Genomic DNA, 23,120 nt, shown 5'->3' on the forward strand with positions numbered 1-23,120 from the left:
ATGGACAGGGAGTCAGTGTAGCCGGTCCACAATCCCACCTGACGCTTCTGGCCTATGTGATCTTGAATAAGTCACCTCACTTAATTGGGCCTGTTTATGTAAGTTAAAGAGGGGGGCCGTGGCCTCTGGGATTCCTTTGGGACAGATGATCCTTTGAAGTAACCCTATGCCCATGACTGGACACAACCGGGACCTCCAGAACATCTGGGCCGTACTAGACTGGACACTCGGGCTTCGCGTGACCCAAGAGGGGTCAGGCTCTGGGGGAAGGGCCAGTGGAACCAGCCAAGGCCAGGTGAGGGTGAAGGGAAGGGTGGGAGGAGCAGGTCAGAGGCCTTTGCCTGGCTCAGCCCTCCCTGAGGTTTCTCTACATTCAGCTGGAATTGTCCAGCTCCCCTTGGGCCCCCACCCCTTGGTTGGCTGCCCTCTTTTATTTACTCATTACCAGGGCTTCAAGCGATTCCCACGTGACTCTAGCCAGAGGAAGAAACTAAAGGTTTCTAGTCCTCAGATTCAGTTTTCTGCCTACAGGTTAAATTGCAGCTTCCAAGGAGCAGCTCTCGACTGACCCTACTGTAGCGGGAGGCTCTAGAGCCTGGGATCAGAATGGACCCGGCTCCGGGAATCACTGCCGAGGGTCCTTCTGGAGACAACAAGAGCAGTGGGCAGGTGCCCCCACGGAAGGGACTGCGGAGGATCATCCCAGAGGGCTTTGGGGCAGAAGTCTGGAGTCTTTTTAAACTCTCAGGACCCCTGGTAAGAAGACAGGGCTGGGGAGCAGGGGGGAGTGCCCATCTCCCATCACAGTAGTTTGTATACACTAAAGGGAGGCTGGACTGTTGAGTTGGGACCTTGGAGATCATTTAATCCAATCCCAGATGGGGAAACTGAGGCTCAGATAGATCTGGACGTTGAGGTCATAATAGTAGAATAATAAATGTCAAAAGGGGAGGGACTTTCATCCCAGGGACAGCCCCTAAATGGGGTGGGAGACAGAAGGATGGGCAGGGAAGCCAGAGGTGGAGTCCATTACTGCCCTACTCCTTTTTAAAAAATTAATTAATTTAATTTTTCACTGCCCCACTCCTACACTAGATCCCCCTCTCCACCACTTTCTCCAGTGGAATCGTGAGTGACCATGTCACAATGAATCTTCCTGTGTCCTTGGGGAAGGAGAAGGCTTCCCAGACCCTCAGCCCCCTCCCGCCAATCTCCCTGCTCCCTATTTTGATCATCACTGGAGTTCTAAGCAGGACTTCTTCATCACCGAGGCCTTCCCAGGGCATAGGTATAGTAGAGTAGAGCAGGATATGTAGGGGGATGGCTGAATGAATGGATCAGACTAAAAAAGCAGAAAAACCTGAAGTCAAATCCAACCCCAAACCCTGCCCAGTCTAGACAAATCAAGACAAATCACTTTACTGATCTGCCTCAGTTTCTTTATCTGTAAAATGGGTGTAAGTTTCAAGTGAGCTGCTAGTTGTAAAGCACATTATAAACTAGAAAGTTTATACTATATAAGCATTGACTACGATTATGATTATGTTTATAAAAGGAATTCCAAGCCAGTACTGACTATTCATCATAGCACCTTTCTTTTGCTCTTCCATGCCCTTATATTTTTTCCTGATTTTTGACTCAGCCACAGGCAGATGCTGTTCATTCTGTGCATATGTGGGCTCCCCAAGAGCTAGGGGAGGACGTAGGGCCCCTCACTGCTGATAGAGAGCCCCACCCCAGCCTCATTTTTTAATCTCTGTAGCCTCCGTGCCTGGGCTCGGTGCAGGGTATATAGTAGGGGTTTAATAAGTGTTGAATTTAAATGAGTTGAACACAGACCTGCTGAAAGTATCCAGAGAGCTGTTACTCTGGGAGCATCCATCATGCTCAGGTAGGGTAGTGGATACAGCTCTGCCTTCAGAGTCAGAAGTCCAGAATTTAATTCCTTTCTCCACTTTATCTAAATTTTGAGCATTTAGCTCTAAGTTAGATACCTCTTCATGCCCAGGACTCGGTTAGCCTTGAATTGACCCTTTTTTCTTTTCTTTCTTTCTTTTTTTTATTATAGCTTTTTATTGACCTAACATATGCATGAGTAATTTTTCAGCATTGACCCTTGCAAAAACTTCTGTTCCAGCTTTCCCCTCCTTCCCCCCACCCCCTCCCCAGATGGCAGGCAGTCCCGTACATGTTAAATATATTAAAGTGTATGTTAAGTCCAATATATGTATACATATTTATACAGTTATCTTGCTGCACAAGAAAAATCGGATTTAGAAAGAAAGCAAAAATAATCTGTCAAGAAAAACAAAAATGCAAGCAGATAATAACAGAAAGGGTGGAAATGTTATGTTGTGGTCCACACTCATTTCCCAGAGTTCTTCTCTGGGTGTAGCTGGTTCTGTTCATTACTGATCAATTGGAACTGATTTGGATCCTCTCATTGCTAAAGAGAGCCACGTCCATCACAACTGATCATCACATAATATTGTTGTTAAAGTATATAATGATCTTCTGGTTCTGCTCGTTTCACTCAGCATCAGTTGATGTGAGTCTCTCCAAGCCTCTCTGTATTCGTCCTGCTGGTCATTTCTTACAGAGCAATAATATTCCATAACCTTCATATACCACAATTTACCCAACCATTCTCCAATTGATGGACATCCATTCATCTTCCAGTTTCTAGCTACAACAAAAAGAGCTGCCACAAACATTTTGGCACATACAGGTCGCTTTCCCCTCCTCAGTATTTCTTTGGGATATAAGCCCAATAACAGCAATGCTGGGTCAAAGGGTATGCACAGTTTGATAACTTTTTGGGCATAATTCCAAATCACTCTCCAGAATGGCTGGATTCTTTCACAACTCCACCAACAATGCATCAGTGTCCCAGTTTTCCCACATCCCCTCCAACATTCATCATTATTTGTTCCTGTCATCTTAGCCAATCTGACAAGTGTGTAGTGGCATCTCAGAGTTGTCTTAATTTGCATTTCTCTGATCAGTAGTGATTTGGAACACTCTTTCATATGGGTAGAAATAGTTTTAATTTCATCATCTGGAAATTGTCTGTTCATATCCTTTGACCATTTATCAATTGGAGAATGGCTTGAATTCTTATAAATTTGAGTCAATTCTCTATATATTTTGGAAATGAATTTGGCCCTCTTTTCAAATGAGGTAATATTTGTAACATATTTAGCAGAGTGCTTGCACATAACAGGTATAATATATATAATAATGTATGCTTATTCCCTTCCCCCTTCCTTCTAGTTCCTGTTCCAGCTGTTGATTTTCATGATCTTTGTGGTGAGCACCGTGTTCTGTGGGCACCTGGGAAAGCTGGAATTGGCCTCCGTGACCCTGGCCGTGGCGGTGAGGACTCTGCCCTGTTTGCTTGGGGGAAGGGTGGGGGGCGATCATCCCACCTTGGGAGAGGCTACAGTTCTGCTGAGACCCCTTGAGGGCCTCCCACGCTCAGGGTTCCTGCCCAGATCCATCAGGAGAAGGCCACGTGTGGCTGTCTGCATGGGACATGGGGCGTCCTCCAGCTTCCCCTGAGAAGGGGGACCTTCCCCAGGCCCTGATGCTTTCACTCCCACCTGCCTGGTATTCCTTTGTGTAGAGACACAGATGTACTTGTCTCCCCTGCCAGAATGTAAGCTCCTTGAGGACAAGCAATGGTCCCTTCTCCCCCCAGTGTCTGGTATATATTAGGGGATTAATAAATGTGTATTGGATTGTTTATTTTTGTGTATAAACATATTTGGCCTTGTCTCCCCTGCCAGAAAGTAAGCTCCTTTAGGAAAGACAATGGTCCCTTTTCTCTCTCCCTCCCTCCAGTCCCTGGCATATAGCAAGGGATTAATGAATATATCTTGGATTGTTTGTATTTATTTATGTATAAATGCACATGTACTTGTTTCCCCTGCTAGAACTTGTCTCCTCCCTTCACCCCCTCATCAACTTCGTAAACAGTAGTGGGTTAATGGGTGTGTGTCGATTGACAAACTTGGTGTTTTCTTGCTCTAGTTTGTCAACATTTGCGGAGTTTCTGTGGGCTACGGCATGGCGTCGGCCTGCGACACCCTGATGTCTCAGGTAGGACCTGCTTCTCCTCCTCCACATGTGGATAGGGGGTCTCATTTGTTCCAGGGAAGACTCTGAGTTAGATGTTCAGAACCGGCTTAATTAGAACCCACGGCTGAACACAGGCCCCCCAGAAATGAATTATTCCACATGTTAGGGGGTCAAATAGGTAACGTCTTAGGAAGCTAAAGCCATTTTAGGCAATCTGGAGAGAGGATGAGGATCTGGGATATTAAGGCAAAGTTCAGAGGCAATCCAGAGCCAGGAGGACCGAGGCCCATCTAGGACACATCCTGGTTCTGAGCCCCTGGAGAAGCCATGAACTGCTCAGACTCCCAGGGGGTTCTCTGCTGATCTGCATGTCTTTATTATTAATTAAATAAAATCATTTAATAGTAATTATTAAATAATAATTAATTATTATTTTTTTTTATTAATAAGGTCTGTTAGAAAAATTAAAAAGGCATCCGGTCTCGGGAGCCAGTGGTCTTCCCAGGCCAGACCTACATTCAGTGCTGGTCATCACATTTCGGGAGGAACCAGGAGGAACCTCCAGAATAGAAGGAGAACAAGAAACCATAAGGGAGGAGAGAGAGAATGAGGAAAGAAGAAGGGAGGGAGATGAGAGCTGTTTCTAAATACTTAAGGGATTGGTAGCTGGACCAGGAATGTCCAGCACAAACAGAAATGAGCCAAACAAATAGAAACCGAAGAATCGCTTGACTTTCTGACTTAGAAAAACATGTAGTCATAGAATCACTATGTCTTCATGTTGTTTATTTTGCTAAGTATTTTCCTCAATTATCCTTTTAATCTGGATAGAGAACTTGGCAGCTGTGCTGTAAAAGATTATTTGAAGAAGTTTGTTTGGCTTGGGGAAGAAGGTTGAAAAGGTATCAGAGACATGGATTTTTGGTTTTCAGGTAAAGGATTTTTGGTCTGGGGGTGTTTCAAGTGTTTTAGTTTTAGTGTATTTGAAGGAATTTCAGTCTTGAAGTATTTAGAGGAATTTTGATCTTGGAGTATTTGGAGGAATTTCAATCTTGGAGTATTTAGAGGAATTTTGATCTTGGAGTATTTGGAGGAATTTCAATCTTGGAGTATTTAGAGGATTTTTGGTCTGGGAGTATTTAAAGGAATTTTGATCTTGGAGTATTTGGAGAAATTTCAGTCTTGGAGTATTTGGAAGAATTTTGGTCTTGGGGTATTTAGAGGAATTTCAGTCTTGGAGTATTTGGAGGAATTTCAGTCTTGGAGTATTTGGAGGAATTTCAGTCTTGGAGTATTTGGAGGAATTTCAGTCTTGGAGTATTTGGAGGAATTTCAGTCTTGGAGTATTTAGAGGAATGTCAGACTTAGAGTATTTAAGGGGCTTTGGTAAGAAAAGGGCTTAATCTTGCTCTGCTCTACCCCAACAGCCATTCCCCCATACTCAGAGTAGAATTCAGAATTGGTACAAGGTCCACTTGAGGCTTGACCAGGAAAAGTTTCCCAACAATTGGTCTCTGCTTAGGAGGTGCAGGAGGCCAGGAGCCCTAGCAGCCAGAAAGTCCTGGTGTGGGAGGCCTCAGTTCTGATTCTATCAGCCTGAGATCCTGTTTTGTTGGGTAGCGTGCCACACACAAACAGATACCCAATTGTCCGTGGCCTCCTCCACCCCCATCCCAAAGCATCTCCTCCACCAGCCAGCCCCGAGATCCTCATCTGAGTGACTCCTTTGCCTCTAGAGGGCTCTCAGTCCCACCCAAACAGGTTTCTTGATAAAATACATCAGCCCTTACATGCCCCCAAAGACATCAGTACAGACTGGGAGCAAGTCAGCTCTTTGAAACCAGAGGCTATTTTCAACTTTTATTTTTATATTTCTAGAGTAAGGTCCCTGTGCTCTTCAGGAAAACCATCCTGTGCCTCAGATTCAATATAGAATATGAAAAGAAAAAAATAGGAGCATTTGCCAAGCAGCTGCACCTAAGAAACAAAACACTAAGATTAATTTTTCAGAAAGAAAACTATTTCATACAGAACATTTTTTTAGGATCACAAAATTGCTCAATATACATTTATTTCATGATCACTATGACTTTAGGTCCTACCTAAATATGGTATTTACCATATTTACCAAATATTCCTCCCTATCAGGGTAGATTTCTACCTCTGTCCTAGAGCCAACATCTTGCTTTGTACATAGCAGGTGTCTAATAAGTGTTTATAGAATAAGTAAATGGATGACTCATTTCAGAAGGCTGAACCATGAGGGAAGAGAACATAAAATAGGACGGATAGATTTTCACAGGAGATAAGGAAGGAGGGAAAGACAGAGGACCCAGAACATCTGGGGGGAAGCATGAAGGAGTGGAAGAAGGGAGAGTAGTGTCAGAAAAGGAGGTCCCCAAAGAAGTTTTGCCTACTTTACCAGGTCCAGACTAGGGCTGATAAAGTGATTTAGGATGTCTACTCAAGGTGGGGAGGGAATGACATGTGCCAATTACAATGCTAAGTGCTTTATAAATATCTGATCTGATCCTCAGAACAGTTCTTGGAAACAGGTGCTATTATTATCTCCATTTTACAGATGAGGAAATTGAGGCAGACAAGTGAAATGGCATGAAAAGTCCAAGGTCATATAGATAATTTGCATTTTAGGCTGGATTTGAACTCAGGTCTTCCTGCTCTGTCTGCTGAGCCACCAGCTGTCTCTGAATGGGGCTTTTGTACTTTCTACTATAATCTGTCTCCTCATTTTATTTTCCAAAGTCTATTCTATTCTTTCCCTCTTCTACTCGAGTCCCCCAACTATTTTCACTCCCAAATGCTTGAACTTGTATTTAAATGAAAAAACAGAATGTCCTTTAAATCTCTCTCTCAAAATGTCCCCTTTTCCCATTCAACTCAAAACCTATTTTATTTTTTCTTTGCTGAGGCACTTGGGATAAAGTGACTTACCCAGGGTCACACAGGAAGTGTTAAGTGTCTGAGTTTAGATTTGAACTCAGATCCTCCTGACTTCAGGGCTGGGGCTCTGTCCACTGCCCCACTTGGCTGCCCCTAACTCAACACTTAATGTATCCTGAGCTTGCCATCCCCCCAAGCTTTTTCAGATGTACTGCTGTCTAGCTATACTCCACCACATTTTTCATTTCTGAAATTGATTTTCTGAACCCCAATCTAAGATTTTATGTTTAGCTTTAATATATTAGAGTCAATTCAAAGTTCCAGATTTCTTGTGATTTTGACAGATACTTGATACATTAGTTAGGTGGCTCAGTGGATAGAGCACTGAGCCTGGAGTCAGAAAAATCTGAGTTCAAATATGGCTCCAGGACTTACTACTAGTGTAACTCTGGGCAAGTCACTCCACTTCTGTCTGCCACACTTTCCTCAAATGTAAAATGGGGATAATAATGGCACTTAGCTTGTAGGGCTTTTTTTGTAACAGATATTATTTGTACAGAGATTTACAATAATAGACATTATACTCCATTCCTCCTAGGTTGGTGCTATTTGCAAATTTGATAAATGCTCCTATGGCTTTATTGAAGTTATTGATAAAAATTTTAAAAATTGCTCAAAATAATAAATAAAAATAGACAATAGGCAACAAATATAGAAATAAGAAAACTATAAATTAAGTATAGAAATATAATTAAATAAAAATAATTAAGTAACAATGTAGTTTGGCAAAAAAAAAAAAAAAAGGCCACTCCTAGTGAGGAAACTCCCTCTACCATTCAGATTAGCATCTACTCTGCAAGTTACAGTCTTAGGGTTTTTCGGGGGAACACTGAGAGAAGTGACTTGCCCTTGTCCAGGTTCATATAATTAGGATATATCAGAGATGGAATAGGAATAATGGCTTTTCTGACTCCAAAGCTGGCTTTTTATTCCTCCCACTCCTTAAATGCCTCTAGTTACAAGGAAGGAAGGAAAGAAGAAAGAAGTGGAAGGGAGAAAGGAAGAAAGGAAGGAAGAAAAAAGAAAGAAAGGAGGGAGGGAGGAAGGAAGGGAAGTAAGAAAGAGGGGAAGGAAGAAAGGAACATTACTGGGACCTGTTTTTCTTCTTAAAATGAATTTAGATTGAAATCTTTGATTTTTTACCATTCTATTTCTCAATGTATTCCTCCTCCTCCTTCAGAGAGAAAAGGAGAGAAAATGAAAAAGAGAAATTTCTGATAACAAAGAATTTTTCAAAGAGGGGACTAGTAAAACTAACCAACATGTCTAAAAAATCTGACTTTATATACATGCAGTGTCCCACTCCAATAAGCCCCCCTCTCCCCGCCCACCATTCTGCTCATTTCTCCTCTTTGGCTCCAAGATTGGGCCAGGACCTGTTCTTGATGAAGTCCTCCCGACCTCACAATTACTACGTTCCCTTCAGATGCTCACCCACCAACATCTTCATTGAAAGGGTCTAGGACTCTTCCTGCCACGTTCCATGGGAATCTGGGGCAGCCCCCCAAAGGTGTCTGCAACATGAGGCTCAGCTCCGTTGCGTGTCTGCTCAATCACACTGGGTCGGGGCTCCCAGAATCCTCCAGTCACAGATTTAGAGCGGGAAAGGACCTTAGAAGAGCCCCTTCACTTTACAGGCAGGCACCCGAGGTTCAGGCAGATCGGTGACCTGAGCAAAGTCACCCGATAGTGAGTGTCCAAGGCGGGATTTTAACAAGAACTTCCCACCCTTGGACACCTCGTGGTCTTTTCCAGACTTACGGAACCACCAACAAGAAGCACGTGGGGGTCATCCTGCAAAGGGGCATCTTGATCCTGCTGCTGTGCTGCTTCCCCTGCTGGGCCCTCTTCATTAACACAGAGGAGATCCTTCTCCTCCTCAGGCAAGACCCCGACGTGTCCAGGTGAGGCTCCTGACGTCCCCAAGGGTCACAGTGGGCTCCCTGGGAAATAGCTGGGGGAGGGGGAGGGGCACCTTGGCATCCCCAGGCTTATTGAGCTTGATCTTACATAATTGATGCCTTTGAGGTAAATGATATTCAGCATGGTACATCCTCATGGGGCATGGGACCCAGACTCCCCCACTGCATTTTCTGGCTGTCAGACATGTTCTTGGAGGCTTGAGGGCTCATAATCCAGGTCAACGAAGCCTGTCAGCCAGGCTTCAGTTAATAGCTCAGTAGAACTATAATAACGATAACTCTGTGAAGGACAGACTCCGGGACCGAAGGACAGACAGAGGCCAATTTTTAATTTAGGAAGATTCTAGCTCTTAGACGCTTAATGAGAATTTTAACTTGAGAGAAACAACCCAATATTGGCGCGTATAGCTAACACCTATCAGCAATTACATTCTAAAGAGATAATGGAAAATGCCTGAGAGAAAGAGGGCAGCTGGGCTGGTTTCTCAGAGATCATATCTCAGATGCTAATAGACACTAATTTATTAGGTTATCTTTTTTTTGCGGTAATAGTTATGCTAATTGTTATGTCTTACCCTGTTAATGGATTTTAATTTGCATTTATTTATCTTTCGCTTAAAAATGACAAAAGCATCAGTGTGGGCGTTATCTCTGAATCGTAAATTATATACAGGGTATTTAAACTATTAAGGTTTAAAACTGCACTGAGACTTTTGGGACACCCTAATTTCTAATAATGGCAACAACCCCCTAGGGTTGTTGTGAAGAGAAGGTGAGATAATTAATGTTTGTAAAGCTCCTGGCACAGTGTCTGGAACATAGGAGGCATTCTATTAATTATTATTATCATTACTCTTATTATAATGTCTTTGTTGTTGTTCAGTAGTTTCATGATCCCATTTGGGGGGTTTTCTTGGCAAAGAGCAATTGTCCATTCCCTTCTCCAGCTCATTTTATAGATGAGGAAACTGAGGCGCACAAGGTTAAGTTACTTGTCCAGGATCACACAAGTTGTAAGTTTCCGAGGTGGGATTTGAACTCAGGTCTTCCTGTCTGTACGTTGGTACTCTATTGTACCACCTGGCTAGCCCTTACTACGAGCCAAGTCCTGGGCTAAGCACTGAGGATACAAAGAGAGGCAAAAACATAAGACTCACAAAAATGATCCCTGCCCTCAAAGATGCTTCAAACCCTCAAAAAAGCGATGGCGAGAGAGCACTTCCAGTGGAGTCCTCCTCTGATGGCTTTTGGTGGCCCGGGGAGGATCCTGGATTCTCAGGGGCTGCAGCGCAAGAATACGGGCTCAGACAGGCCCGGCCAAGCTGGAAAGCCTTCGAGAGCTAGTCTGAAGGGAGACAGACCACGTGGTGTGGCGGGGTGAGAGCATCAGGATGAAAGGTTCTAGGACATCCCCGCCTGATCCCAGGGGAAGGTTTTTCAAACCATAAGCAGTTCTTGAAGACCAGTTGGCAGGGATATCATGGAGAATTGGGGTTTTATTAACCTCTTTTTTTAATTTAAAGCATTGAGCATCAATATGGAGAAAGAGAGACAGAGTGAGAAAGAGGGACAAAAACAGAGAGACAAAGAGACAGAGAAACAGAGATAGAAGGAAAGAGAGACAGAGACAGAAAGAGTTAAAGAGACAGAGAGATAGATAGAGAAAAACAGATCAAGATGCAGAACCCCGTCTCTAGGAAAATGGAACCTGGAGTGGGCTTTGCTGCTTTAAAACTTTGCTGAAATGTTCTTTATTTCTTTGTGCTGCTTGTAGGATCACCCAGGAATATGTGATGAACTTCATTCCTGCTCTTCCTGTGAGTTTCCCTTCTCTCTCAGTTACTGCTGAGGGGAGGTGATCATTGTTTTGGCGGGTGGTAAAGCAATCGTTTTTTTAACAAGCTAGCAGGTTATTACTGAAAGGATAGTCAGTGGCCATCACTTAGACCAACGAGGATCATGGACAAATGTGTCATTAAACAGCAATAAATCTAACTGGCTGATTGAGCAGAGAGGGGCTGTATTGAAACCAAGGACCGAGTATCTCTTGGACAGGAAAGGTACCTGGGTGGGGGCTGTTTTGCTGCTCCCGGGGTACAAAGGAAGGAACCACCTAAATTCTAGTGGCTTGTACTTGACTGTTCAGGTCAGAAATTCGGTGATTTCCATCTGAAGCTTAGTCGGATTGTGTCTGTGTGACAGGCAGAAAGTCCAGATCGAGGCAAGAGAAGGATGTCCAGCTCTCATCTCCTTGATCCTGCCAGGCAGATGGCTGCCAGTAAGGGGCTAAAAGGAAGTGGGGATTGAATGGCAGGCCCGGGGCAGCTGAGACGGGGTCGCACTGCCAGAGACAGAGCTTGAGCCCAGAGATGGGTGTCTGTTTGTGGAGCAGCCAGGAGGTCACTGGGTCCAGGAATGTGCGCTGAGGACTAAGGTGTAAGGAGTCTGGAAAGACAGGAGGAGGCTGGGTGATGAAGGACTTTGAACAGCAAACAGGAGTTTGCATGTGACCCTGGAGGCAGTAGGGAGTCAATATTGAGTAAGGGGCGACAAGGTCAGATCTGCTTTAGGAAAATCACTGTGGCTTGGAGTGGGGAGAGGCAGGCCCAGCGGGTGCATTTGTACAGAGAACACCAGCCACTTGCTGAGTAGGGAAGGCAAGGGGTTCTTGGATGAAATAGGCAGATGCCCGCTTTTCAGAATTTTGCCCATGGATAGCCCCTCTGAGGTCAGCCCTAACACGGATGTGTATTTTTCCTTCCAGGCAATTTTCCTTTATTCCTTAGAAGTGAAATATCTGCAAAATCAGGTATGGCGACATTCCTGCCCTATCTAGACCCTGGATGATATGGTCCAAATAGCTTCCTTCCTCACCACTCCCTCCGGGCCCTGCCCTCTCCCAGTGATGGGTGGCTTCCTGGGCCAACCTAAACTGTTTTCTTTTTCTTTTTCTTTTCTTTTCTTTTCTTTTCTTTTCTTTTCTTTTCTTTTCTTTTCTTTTCTTTCCTTTCCTTTTCCTTTCTTTTCCTTTTCTTTTCTTTTCTTTTCTTTTTTTTTTTCTTTTCTTTTCTTTCCTTTTTTCTTTCTTTCTTTTCTTTTTCTTTTTTTTAACATGTGGATCATTTCCCTTCTTTTATTAACCCTCTACTTTCCTGAAGTTCATTCACCTACTAAACTGTATTTCTCAAGCTTGACTCTGTCCACCTGGGCTAGAAGGAATTGGAAAAAATGGAGAAAGTAGAGTCTCTCCTTGTCTATCACCGAAGGGTTCCATGGGGAGACGCGCCTGCCACCCTGTCCTAAGGCACGTGCATGATCTCTGCCGCCCCTCCCAATGGGCTGCTAACCCTCCAAGGAGCTCTCACAGTCTCTAAGGAGGGACCTGTCCTGGTCCTGGGAGTTTGCGTGCTCCTGGCCTGGCACTCAGGATCTCAGCTCTGAGGGGGGCTCTGGGGACCCTCCCCCATATTTTATGAGAAATGAGGCAGCTCAGAGAAGGAAGACACATAGCCAGGCCACAGAAGAACTGGGGACCGAACTCATGGCTTTTCCACCTTTCCCAAATTGGTCCCTTCTATGATCACTACTTCTTTCCTTAAATCACACTCATAAGAGCCCCATCCAAAGAACCGCAGGCATCCAAAGCTCATCCTTGCATCAAGGGACCCATTCTAGGAGCCCCCATCCCTCCATTATTGTACCTTGCCAGACACACTCACAAAGACAAAGCCACATATTTACACGAGTTACTCCCACCCAGACACACTCACAGACGGGTTCCTGTTTTCTTGTATTTCAGGGCATTGTCTGGCCTCAGGTTCTCAGCAGTATTCTGGGAAATGGTGTCAATGGGTTGGCTAACTACATCTTTGTCTACATTTTCAATCTGGGAGTGCCGTAAGTAGCAGCTGGTCATTACAAAAGGAGGAAGAATCTTTGTGGTACAATGTCAACCGCAAAACTAATAATAACAGCTTGTCTTTAGATAGGCCTTTAAGATTTGCAAAGCACTTTCCAAATACTATCCCATCTGATCTTCAAAACAACCCTGGCAGTCAGGCGATATTATCCATTTAGTATGGCAGCTGGCATATAGTAGGTTTTTAATAAACGATTGTTGATTTACAGATAAATAAATTGAGGCAGACAAAGGCTCACTGATTCCCCCCAGATCATGCAGCTAGTGTCTGTGGTAAGGTCTGAAATCAAGTCTGTGGGGTCAGGGATGGAGGGAATGGCCTCCAATCGGGAAGAGATGGGCAAAGGGCAAAAAGTCCTGTATCAGCTACCAAGGGGCAAAACCTGAGAGAAAACGCTAAAGAAGGAAAAAGAGAAAGAAAAAAGCTTCCTACAGGAAAGACAAGACAGGAAGCGATGGGGACACGTCTCAGGCCATGGCTTGTAATGTCAAGTGTAGAAGAGTCCCAACTCCCCTCCTGGGTTATCCCAGAGCAGCTCAGAGCTTTAGGTTGCCTTCTCTCTCACCTACCCCTCCCAAGGACAGTGACCCCCAATATTCCTGCTTGGGGTAGAGACTCACTGAGAGGACAAGCAGGGGGAGGGGCGGTGGATCAGCCAGACAAAGTCATAGGAAGGTTCCTCGGCTCATGAGACAGAGAGAGAGGAAAACTTAGGCTGAGAGGTAGCTAAAAGGACTTCCTGGTTCAACCTCCACATTTTACAATTAGGGAAACTGAGGGAGTCACAAAGGACTGAGGTTCTCAAGGTGGACAAGGTGGCTTACTGGATAAATCTAAGAGCTTGGAGTTAGGAAGCTCTGAATTCAAATCCTTCTTCAGGCACTTCATACTTTAGTACACCTGGTCCTTTCAATTTCTTTCCCCGAAACTCAGTTTTCTTGCTTATAAAATGATTAGATTGGACACAATGATCCTACGGTCCCTTCTAGCTTTAAGCTATGCTCCTATGACTCCAAGATTCTCTAGTTCAACTTCTTGAAAGGAAACTGAGGTTCAGAGAAGGGAATTGAATTAGCCAAGATCAAGGGGAAGAGTAGACTCAAAATATGAATTCAGGTCTTCAGAGTCTCTTCTAATTAAGAAGACCAACTCAGGGCTGCAATTTCCATTTGTGGGGCAGTTGTTCTTGTGGTTGAGAATGCCTTAGTCTAGGGGAGTCCTTCCTGGGAGTAAACTGAGGCAGCCCCCCAATTGTGTCATGTGGGCTCAAGCCCAATAGCAAACTACTACTAGAGAGAACAGGTTGCCTCATGGGTAGTCTGTGTAAGCATTTACTACTACTACAATGACTGCTCCTCCTCCTAGTACTCCCACCACCATTATTACAACAACAATAACTACTACTACTACTATGACTACAGTTATTGTTATTTTTATTTTGGTGAGACAATTGGGGTTAAGTGACTTGCCAGGGTCACAGAGCTAGTGTTAAGTGTTTGAGATTTGAACTTAGGTCCTCCTATTTTCAGGGCTGGTACTCTATCCACTGTCCCTGTATGACTACTTTTATTATTATTATTACTACTACTACTACCACTACCACCACTACTATTACTATTACTACTATTGCTATGACTAATATTATTATTACTACCACCATCACCACTACTTCTACCACTATTCCTACTCCGAGTTCTATTACTATTATCAACACTACTACTACCATTACTGTTACTACTACTACCATTACCCCACTACTACTATCTTTACTCCTATTATTATTACTCCTCCTACTATTACCACTACTCCTATTGCTACTACTACTACCACTATCACTATCACCATCACTACTACTACTACTATCACTATTCCTACTCCGAGTACTATTACTATTATCAACACTACTACTACCATTACTATTACTACTACTACTACTACCATTACTCCTTCTCCTATTATTATTACTCCTCCTACTGTTACCACTACTCCTATTGCTACTACTACTACCACTATCACTATCACCATCACTACTACTACTACTATCACTATTCCTACTCCGAGTACTATTACTATTATCAACACTACTACTACCATTACTATTACTACTACTACTATCATTATTCCTACTCCTATTATTATTACTCCTCCTACTATTACCCTTACTCCTATTATTACTACTACCACTGCTACTGTGACTATTACTACCACACTACTATTACCACCATCGCCACTACTACTACTATTACTATACTCATTATGATTGGTTTCAGTATCTACTAAGGTGGAAAGGTATACAAGCCCAGAGGATGGGAGTGGAGAGCAGAGACAGAGGGCTCCAAAGAAATTTTCCCACCTGGGACCTTCCTTTCCTTCTTTTTTCTTCTTTCCTAGGGGCTCCGCTTTGGCTAACACCATTTCCCAGTTCATCCAGGCCATTGTCCTTTTCCTGTATGTTGTGGTGAGAAAACTCTACCTGGAAACATGGGGAGGTATAGTGTTCTCTCTCTTACTGGTCTGACCCATCCAAGGGTCTTTCTGTCTGTTCGCCCCAATCTCTGTCCTGGCAGTAACACTCTATCCAATTCTGCAGCACACATGGCTTTTTAGGCCGAGATATGAGGTGTGTCTGGGCATGAGGATCGTGGTCTAGAACTGTAAAGCACCTCAGAATCCCACTAGTCCCATTTTTTCATTTTTCAGATGAGGAAACTGAGAATCAGGTTCCCTAAGGTAATAAGCTTCAAATATGGGGTTTGAATCCGCATCTTTTGATTCTGTAGCCAATGTTCTTTCCCCATACCCACCACCTCTTAATGAGTCATTATACCCTTTCAACATTTTCCAGAACTTTTCTGCCTCATTTAATCTCCACAATAGCACTGTGAGGCAATAAGGGATAAAGACTTAGGATTATTCTTCTCATTTTACAGATGAGAAACTTGAGGCTTCAAATAGTTAAAAAGAGGCTAGAATAGTTGAAAGGAATTAAAAATTACTTGTCCAAGATTCCAGAAAAAGTTAGTGGCAAAAATGGCACCAGAACTCTGGGGGAGATGAAAGGAAGTTCTCAAATTAGGCAGTGACCTCCAATACCCTTGCCCTACAGAAGTTGGAAATAAACTATTGAGGCTTTGCTCCAGAAGCTGACCTCTAGAGGGGCCTAATGTCTTCCCTGGGGGACTCCTTTCTCACTTCTGCACCACCTGCCCCACTGCTTTGTTTCCCAAGCTGTGACCCAGCTATTACTTCTCCCAGGTGTCTCCCAGCAGGCGTCAGATGAGTCCTGGGTCTGAGACAATGTAGGATCTGCTGGAGTCAGGGCCGGGGGGAGCCACAACAAAGCTGTTAACCAGTCCTGTGCGTGATAGACATTGACCACCCTTGTCTTCCAATTCTTGCCCTCTTCTGCCCACCATTTCTATGGCACCCACTAGAGTCCTATTCCTTTATAGAACAATGGACAGCTCTCTAGATTTAGAATCAGAGAACCAGAGTGAAAATCTAAGTTTCACTATCCATTCCCTAGGAGTTCTTGCTCAGCTTTCTCATCTGTAAAACGGGTGTTGGACTAGATGGCCTTTAAGGTCCTTTTCATGTTCAAATCTAGCATTCCTCATCCTTGATCTTTTTCTAGAGAAAATGCTGTTAGAGAACCCTCCTCTCCAGGACAGTTGCAGTTTTACTACACAAGTACAAGAAGGAAGACCTGGGTTTCACCTCAGATACTTGGCAGATATGCGATTCTGGCTTTATCTGGCCTCTCTGTGCCTCAGTTTCCTCATCTGTCAAGTGAGGACTCATTGGTCCCCCAAGTCTCTTCCAACTCTAAATCTATATGACCCACCACCCTGATTTCCCAGTTACTCAGTCCTCTCAATTCCCATGCCCTGTGTCTCACCTACCTCAGTCATGCATGCACAGGAAATGATAGGGTCTTAGAGCTCCCATTATCTCAACTGAACGTGGCCCAGCCACTGGCCCTGCTCCCTACCCCCACCCCGACCCAAGTTCTGGTCCAAAACCCCTGGCACTCTCCACTGTGCCTTATTGTTTCATCCGGGCTACTTCCATGGAAACCTGACTTTGCTGGGATTATTCAGGAGCCCCCCCAGACCCCACTATACTGCATGACATCACTCCAGCCCCCCCACTTTTTTTTCTTCTCAGGGTGGTCCCTCCAGTGCCTGCAGGAGTGGGAAGCCTTCTTGTCTCTGGCCATTCCAGGCATGCTCATGATATGTATCGAGTGGTGGGCTTATGAGATTGGGAGCCTCCTCATAGGTGAGACCTTGTCTTTTGCAGAGCCGTTGGCAGAGGCTGGAGGAAGGACAGGAGAGCTGTTTCCTCCTATTTGGAGAACTACCAGCTGGCAGATCCATCAGCTTTGTTCTGCTTGCCAGTGGAAATTAGGGAGAGGTGGAGGTAGTCTTGATATCGGAAAAAAACATCCTCATAATGAGAGCGGTCGTGTAGGACTGACTTCCTGGAGAAGTTTTATAAGATCCTAGGATCATGACAGCTACTAAGAAACTATCCCTTTAACGTTTGCAAACTGCTTTATAAATATTTATAATTATTTTATAATTATCATTTCAAATTTATCATTTGATCCTCACAACTTTAGGGGGTAAGGAGCTCTTATCACATTTTACAGATGAGGAAATTGAGGCAAACCAGATTAAGTAACTAAAAGCTACAGGATTAAGTGATTAAGAGTTAAGGATTAAATGGCAGATAGTAAATATCTAGGCCGAATTTAGAATCACATGTTCCAGGCCTACAACTCTCTCCATTAATTGAGGTTCCGGCACCTTTTCCCCTTCCTTTGCCCCTCTTCCTAGGGCCGCCTGGCTTGTATCTGGCACAAGCTGGAGAAGGCTGGCACCATCCTATGTTCTTCAACATTTTGTTTTCTCCTAGGTCTGCTCAGCGTGGTGGAACTGTCTGCCCAGTCCATAATTTATGAGGTGTCCACTGTTATGTACATGGTGAGAGCAAAAGTCTTGTTCCTTCTGAGCCTTGAAGGAAGAGGCAAGAGAGCTTAGGAATACATGTCCTTTGTCCTTGTAAACTTTCCCTATCTGCCACCTATTGGCTGTCCTTAGACTTAGAACTGGGATGATCTGATCTAATCTTCTCTTTTACAGAGGGGGAAACTGAGGCCCAGCAACATAAATGGGTTGCTCCAAGACCCACTGGGGATTCACTTCTCCTAACTTTAGAGCAATGTGAATTTCTTCAAAAGATATTTTTATAATTACTTCAAAATAATCGATTTCTTTTGTGTTTTATTTTATGCATTCAAGAATGTGAGAAGGGGCCCATAGGCTTGACCATCCTGCCAAAAGGGTTCTGGATTTTTTTTTTTATAATATTATCCCTTGTATTCATTTTTCCAAATTATCCCTCCCCTCCCTCCACTCCTTCCCCCAGATGACAGGTAATCCCATACATTTTACATGTGTTACAATATAACCTAGATACAATATATGTGTTTACCATTTTCTTGTTGCACATTAAGTATTAGATTCCGAAGGTATAAGTAATCTGGGTAGATAGACAGTAGTGCTAACAATTTACATTCACTTCCCGGGTTCTGGATTTTTTTAAAAATTAATTTTAATTTAATTTATTATTAATTTCTTAATTAAATAGTTTAATTTAAATTTAAATTTTTTTTAATTTAAAAAAATTTTAAAATTCATGCTACATTATTTTCCAGTTGAAATCTCTGCTCAAATTAATTAAAATATTATTCTACTTATAATTACTTATATAATTACTTATAATTAAATTTCAGGCATTTCCAAGGCTTACAGTGAGAGGGGAATTGATATTTATTGATCATTTTAAGGCAGAGGCAACTTTTGCCATTATATCATGGGATCAGGAACTAGTAGACCATCTACATGTCTATATAAGGCCTTTTCCTCTGCCTTCCTGCCTTCTTGTGTCTCAATCTCTCTGTCTCTCCCCTCTAGCTTTCTTCATCCAAATACTTGATAAGCATGAAGTCTGTGCCTTTATCCATTCTTGGGGATGGGGAGAGATTTTCAATAGGACAGCACCATGGATAGATCCCCGGAGCATCCTTCCAGGGACCTCTCTGTAGCAGACGTCAATCCCTATTCTTGAAGTTGATTGTCCACCTGCACAGCTGCCCTCCTAGCTCCTTCCCAGGGTCTCTTTCCCTCACTATCCATTCTTCGCTTTAGCTAAAGCACAAAATCTTTCCTAGGAAGTGGGGAGGGAGGGTGAAAAAGCATCCTAAAAAAATGTCTCCATTCTAGAGCAATTTTTGTGCATCTTTCTAAAGACACACACAAAACCAGATAGTTTTTCTTTTATTTATTTTTATGGAGAACTTCTGTTTTTATATCACCTTCATTTCCAAATAGATCACTCCATTCCCCTTTGTAACATAGGAGAAAAAAGAAAGGGGGGAGGGGAAGCAGCTCAGCAAAACTAACCAAAACATGGAAGAGCCCAGCAGACTGTGCAACACCCATAAGTATCTCTGTGAAAAAGGGAGGGAGCTTTTAATTGCACCTTCATCTCTTTGATTTCAGATTCCTCTTGGATTTGGCTCTGCTGTCTGCGTCAGAGTGGGGAACGCATTAGGTGCTGGGGACACTCAGGCGGCTAAGAGATCTTCGGTTACTGGGGTGCTGTGCACTGGTATGTAAATGGCCATTCTCCAGTCCGCTCCCAGACTTTGCCTCTGGACCGGGGTTCAGGATAGAGAAGTATCTCAATCCTCATTGAACACATCCCCTGTGTAGACCTAGCCAAGTGCTTTCTAGTAGATAGGGACTTTCCTCTCTATATCTCCCTATGTTCCAGGATGGATTTGGGATTAATATAATGATTGCTGCAATTTTCCCCTAAGCTTCAGATTCAAGTCCATCACCCTGCTCCCAACTTAATTCAAAAGTTACCACTTAATGGGGCACTTTTTTTTTTTACAATTTTTGTGGGGTGAGACAATTGGGGTTCAATGACTTGCCTAAGGTCATACAGTAAGTATTAAGTGTCTGAGGTCAGATTTGAATTTAGGTCCTCCTGACTTCAGGGCTGTTCGCTATCCACCACACCATTATGGGGCACTTTCAGCTCTCACAAGGGTCCCTTTTTGGGGGAGGGAGAATCAGAATTTGTGATTTCATTGATGTAGAGAATTCCCTGTGCAGTCACTGCACTGTAGCTTCCAGTCTTTCTCAGAGAATCACCTGCTGGACTTGTCCAGGACCACAAGTACATAATATGTCCAAGGTGAGACTCAGTTCTGTCTCTGAAATTGTGACTGTCTCCTGTGTACCACTCTGCTTCTCCCCCAAGGCTCCTCCTGGACAAATCTGTGAAATGAGTCAGGTTGGTTTTAGAATACTTCCCTTCCTCCCCATCTCCAGGGGACCAATATTCATGGGCTTCTGTAATAGCTGGAAGGCACCTCTCGTGAACCCTTCATTTCACGTATAAGGGAACTGTCCTAGTGAAGTCACACAGTCATAAATATCGAAAGGACTTCATCCAATGAAAATCCGTATTTTTATAGATGAGAAACTGAGAGCCTGCTCCTCCCCTCCAGGTAGCACCACATACCTGGAACCTTACCTAAATGGCCATCGATTTGCCATCAAATTTACCATCAAAATACCCACCCCTCACATCCCATTTCCTGGCACTAGTTCTGCCTCTAGGGATGCTCCTTCCCAGGACGCATGCCGCTCTGGACAATCTGCCCTTTCAGAGCTGCAACCACAAGCACAATGAGGGTTTTGACTCAGGCTGCCCATAATTGGGGAGGAGGAGAGACTGATGGGAAGAGGCAGAAAGTTTCTAATGGGAGAGGGCTATAGAGCCTGCGGTTCTTCCCTGTGGTCTCCACTCTCTCTGGGACTTGTCTCTACCTGCTCAAGCTACTATTACTTGGGTCTCGTCATCCTGTTCTCCCCTTCTCACAGTCACCTGAATTTGCTTCCACTTTGATGGCCACAGTTCTGGGCTTTCCAGAAACAGGGCACCTTTATTTACCCAATACAGGAGCTTCACCATCCATGACAGGCTCCCCTCTAAGCAATCCAGAATTTAGGAAGCATTTAAGCAATTACTATTCTTCCTGAGGTACCCAGGGCTTCTACCACTTCCTTCCTACCTTTGGATCCACGTAAGGGTGTTGGGCAAGATGGCTGACCTCTTCAGGTCCTTCCAGCTGCGATGTGACTTCATGATCCTTTTCCTCACCTATGGAAAAAAGGCCCAAGATCGTAAAAAGCTGAACTGGGGAGAGGGCAGCTAGTGCACGGTGGAGATCAAATCTGGCCTCGCACACTTAACACTTATGAGCTGTGTGGCTCTCGGAGAGTCACGTACTCCCAACTGCCTCAACAAAAAACCAAAATAAAACAAAAAAAGAAACTGGGTTTTCAACCTTGTCCTCTAGTACAGACCCAGGATGCCTTCCAACACAGCACACTGCCTCCACAGGGAGAGGAGATGCTCACAGAGAAGAAGCCTCCTGGCTCAGGGAAAGATCACTGGCTTTCTATCCAAAGGCTTTTCCTTGATACTTAATATCTGTCAGGACCTTAGCAAAGTAATTTTGCTCCAAGGCTCAGTCTTATGGTCTGCAAAATGAGGCTATTGAGGGAACTTCCAAGCTCTATTAAAGAGCAAGATTTTTTTTTTTTAAGAGTCACCATATCATCTGACCTTGCAGACTGCCAGATCTTTTCATTTTCTTTTCTTTTTTTGGTGAGGCAATCTCGGTTAGATGACTTGTATCAAGTGTCTGAAATTGGATTTGAATTCAGGTCCTTACTGTACTACCTAACTGTCCCATCTCAGATTTTTTTTTCATTGTTTTTAATTGAAGCATTTTATATTTCAAAACCTATGCAAGGATAATTTTTCAACATTGACCCCTGCAGAACCTTGTGTTCCAATTATCTCCCTTCCCTCCCACTCGGTCTCCTCAAAGGCAAATAATCCAATATATGTTAAATATGGTAAAATATCTCATTGTTGGAAAGTCCCATCCATCAGAATTGATCATCGTGTAATATTGCTTTTTCTGCGGGACCATTTCTAATGGAACCTTTGCTTGTCTGTCCTTTTCAGTTGGTATCTTTTTGGTCATTGGCTCCATGCTAACTATCTTCAAGGATGTCCTGGGATGGATTTTTACCAATGATGAGTAGGTAATCGATATCCTCTCCCCGAGCACCCACATGGGCCCCTATTTCATCCCCTGAGGGCTCTTTGAGGGGTCCTCACATATGCATACTAAAGGTCCATGTCCGGCTGCCTCTTTGTGTCTGATATTTTCAGGTCTGTGGGCTGGTGGGCAGTGGGAATAGAGGCAAACATTCGACAAGCCCATATTAAGAGTCAGGCACAACTGTTAAGTTTGGGAATATCTCTATAGTTAGGTAATCAAAAAGCATTTATTATGCACTTACTATATGCCAAGTCCTGTTAAGTTTGGGAGATATCAATATGATCAGGTAGTCAAAAAGCATTTATTATGCACTTTCTATGTGCCAAGTCTAGTTAATTGTGGGGGATATCAATATAGTCACTCAGTCAGATAACAAAGCATTTATTAAGTGCTTACTTTGAGGCTGGAAAAGCAAGAATACAAAAAGAGGCAAAAATATGGCTCCTGCCCTCCAAAAGCCCGCATTCTAATGGGACAAAACAAAGTGAGACAGTCTCCCTTTTAAGAAGATTATATTCCACCCAGAGGATACAGCACTTGTCAACCAATGAACAGACATTTATTAAATGTCTTCCATGGGTCAGTGCCATGGTTGGGCTCTGACTTTGACTTTATTTTCTACTAGAGACACGTGTTCACATCTAAGCAAGCACATCATATATTAGGGAAAAGATCGGGCTTGTGATTTCATCATTATAATAACTTCTAGGTGGAAACTCAGTGAAAGTCATTTCTCCACAACTTCTAATCTCAGACCAGGGCTCCTAAACTTTTCTGGGTCACGGACCCATTTTGTCAACCTGTTGATTCCCTCTCAGAACAATGTCTAAAGTTAGATAAAATCAAATACATAAGATGACAAAGGAAGATGATTTTTTGAAATAAAGATGTCATTGTTTTCTATCCAACTCCTTGGACCCCCTGAAATCTATCCAGGGAGTTCTGCTTGAACATCCCTGTCTGACAGGGTTGCCTAGATTCCTGAAAAGTGAGATAATTTAGCAGGCTTACAAAGTC

At 43.5% G+C, this 23,120-nt stretch overlaps 1 protein-coding gene across 1 annotated transcript in view; it reads left to right on the plus strand.

Moving 5' to 3' along the window:
* Positions 1-454: 454 nt before the first annotated feature.
* The window catches only part of SLC47A2 (solute carrier family 47 member 2), a 30,594-nt gene continuing 7,928 nt past the window's right edge, over positions 455-23,120 (plus strand). Inside the window, exons 1-12 of the mRNA XM_074263913.1 lie at positions 455-756; positions 3,274-3,375; positions 4,033-4,101; positions 8,797-8,945; positions 10,738-10,780; positions 11,728-11,772; positions 12,763-12,860; positions 15,275-15,372; positions 17,051-17,164; positions 17,804-17,871; positions 19,453-19,561; positions 22,004-22,079. Of these exons, the coding sequence (XP_074120014.1) occupies positions 607-756; positions 3,274-3,375; positions 4,033-4,101; positions 8,797-8,945; positions 10,738-10,780; positions 11,728-11,772; positions 12,763-12,860; positions 15,275-15,372; positions 17,051-17,164; positions 17,804-17,871; positions 19,453-19,561; positions 22,004-22,079 (1,121 nt within the window). The 5' untranslated portion in view covers positions 455-606. The remainder of the gene's footprint in view (positions 757-3,273; positions 3,376-4,032; positions 4,102-8,796; positions 8,946-10,737; positions 10,781-11,727; positions 11,773-12,762; positions 12,861-15,274; positions 15,373-17,050; positions 17,165-17,803; positions 17,872-19,452; positions 19,562-22,003; positions 22,080-23,120) is intronic.

The sequence above is a fragment of the Sminthopsis crassicaudata genome, chromosome 4, assembly GCF_048593235.1.
Source record: "Sminthopsis crassicaudata isolate SCR6 chromosome 4, ASM4859323v1, whole genome shotgun sequence".
NCBI classification, from domain to species: Eukaryota; Metazoa; Chordata; class Mammalia; order Dasyuromorphia; family Dasyuridae; genus Sminthopsis; species Sminthopsis crassicaudata.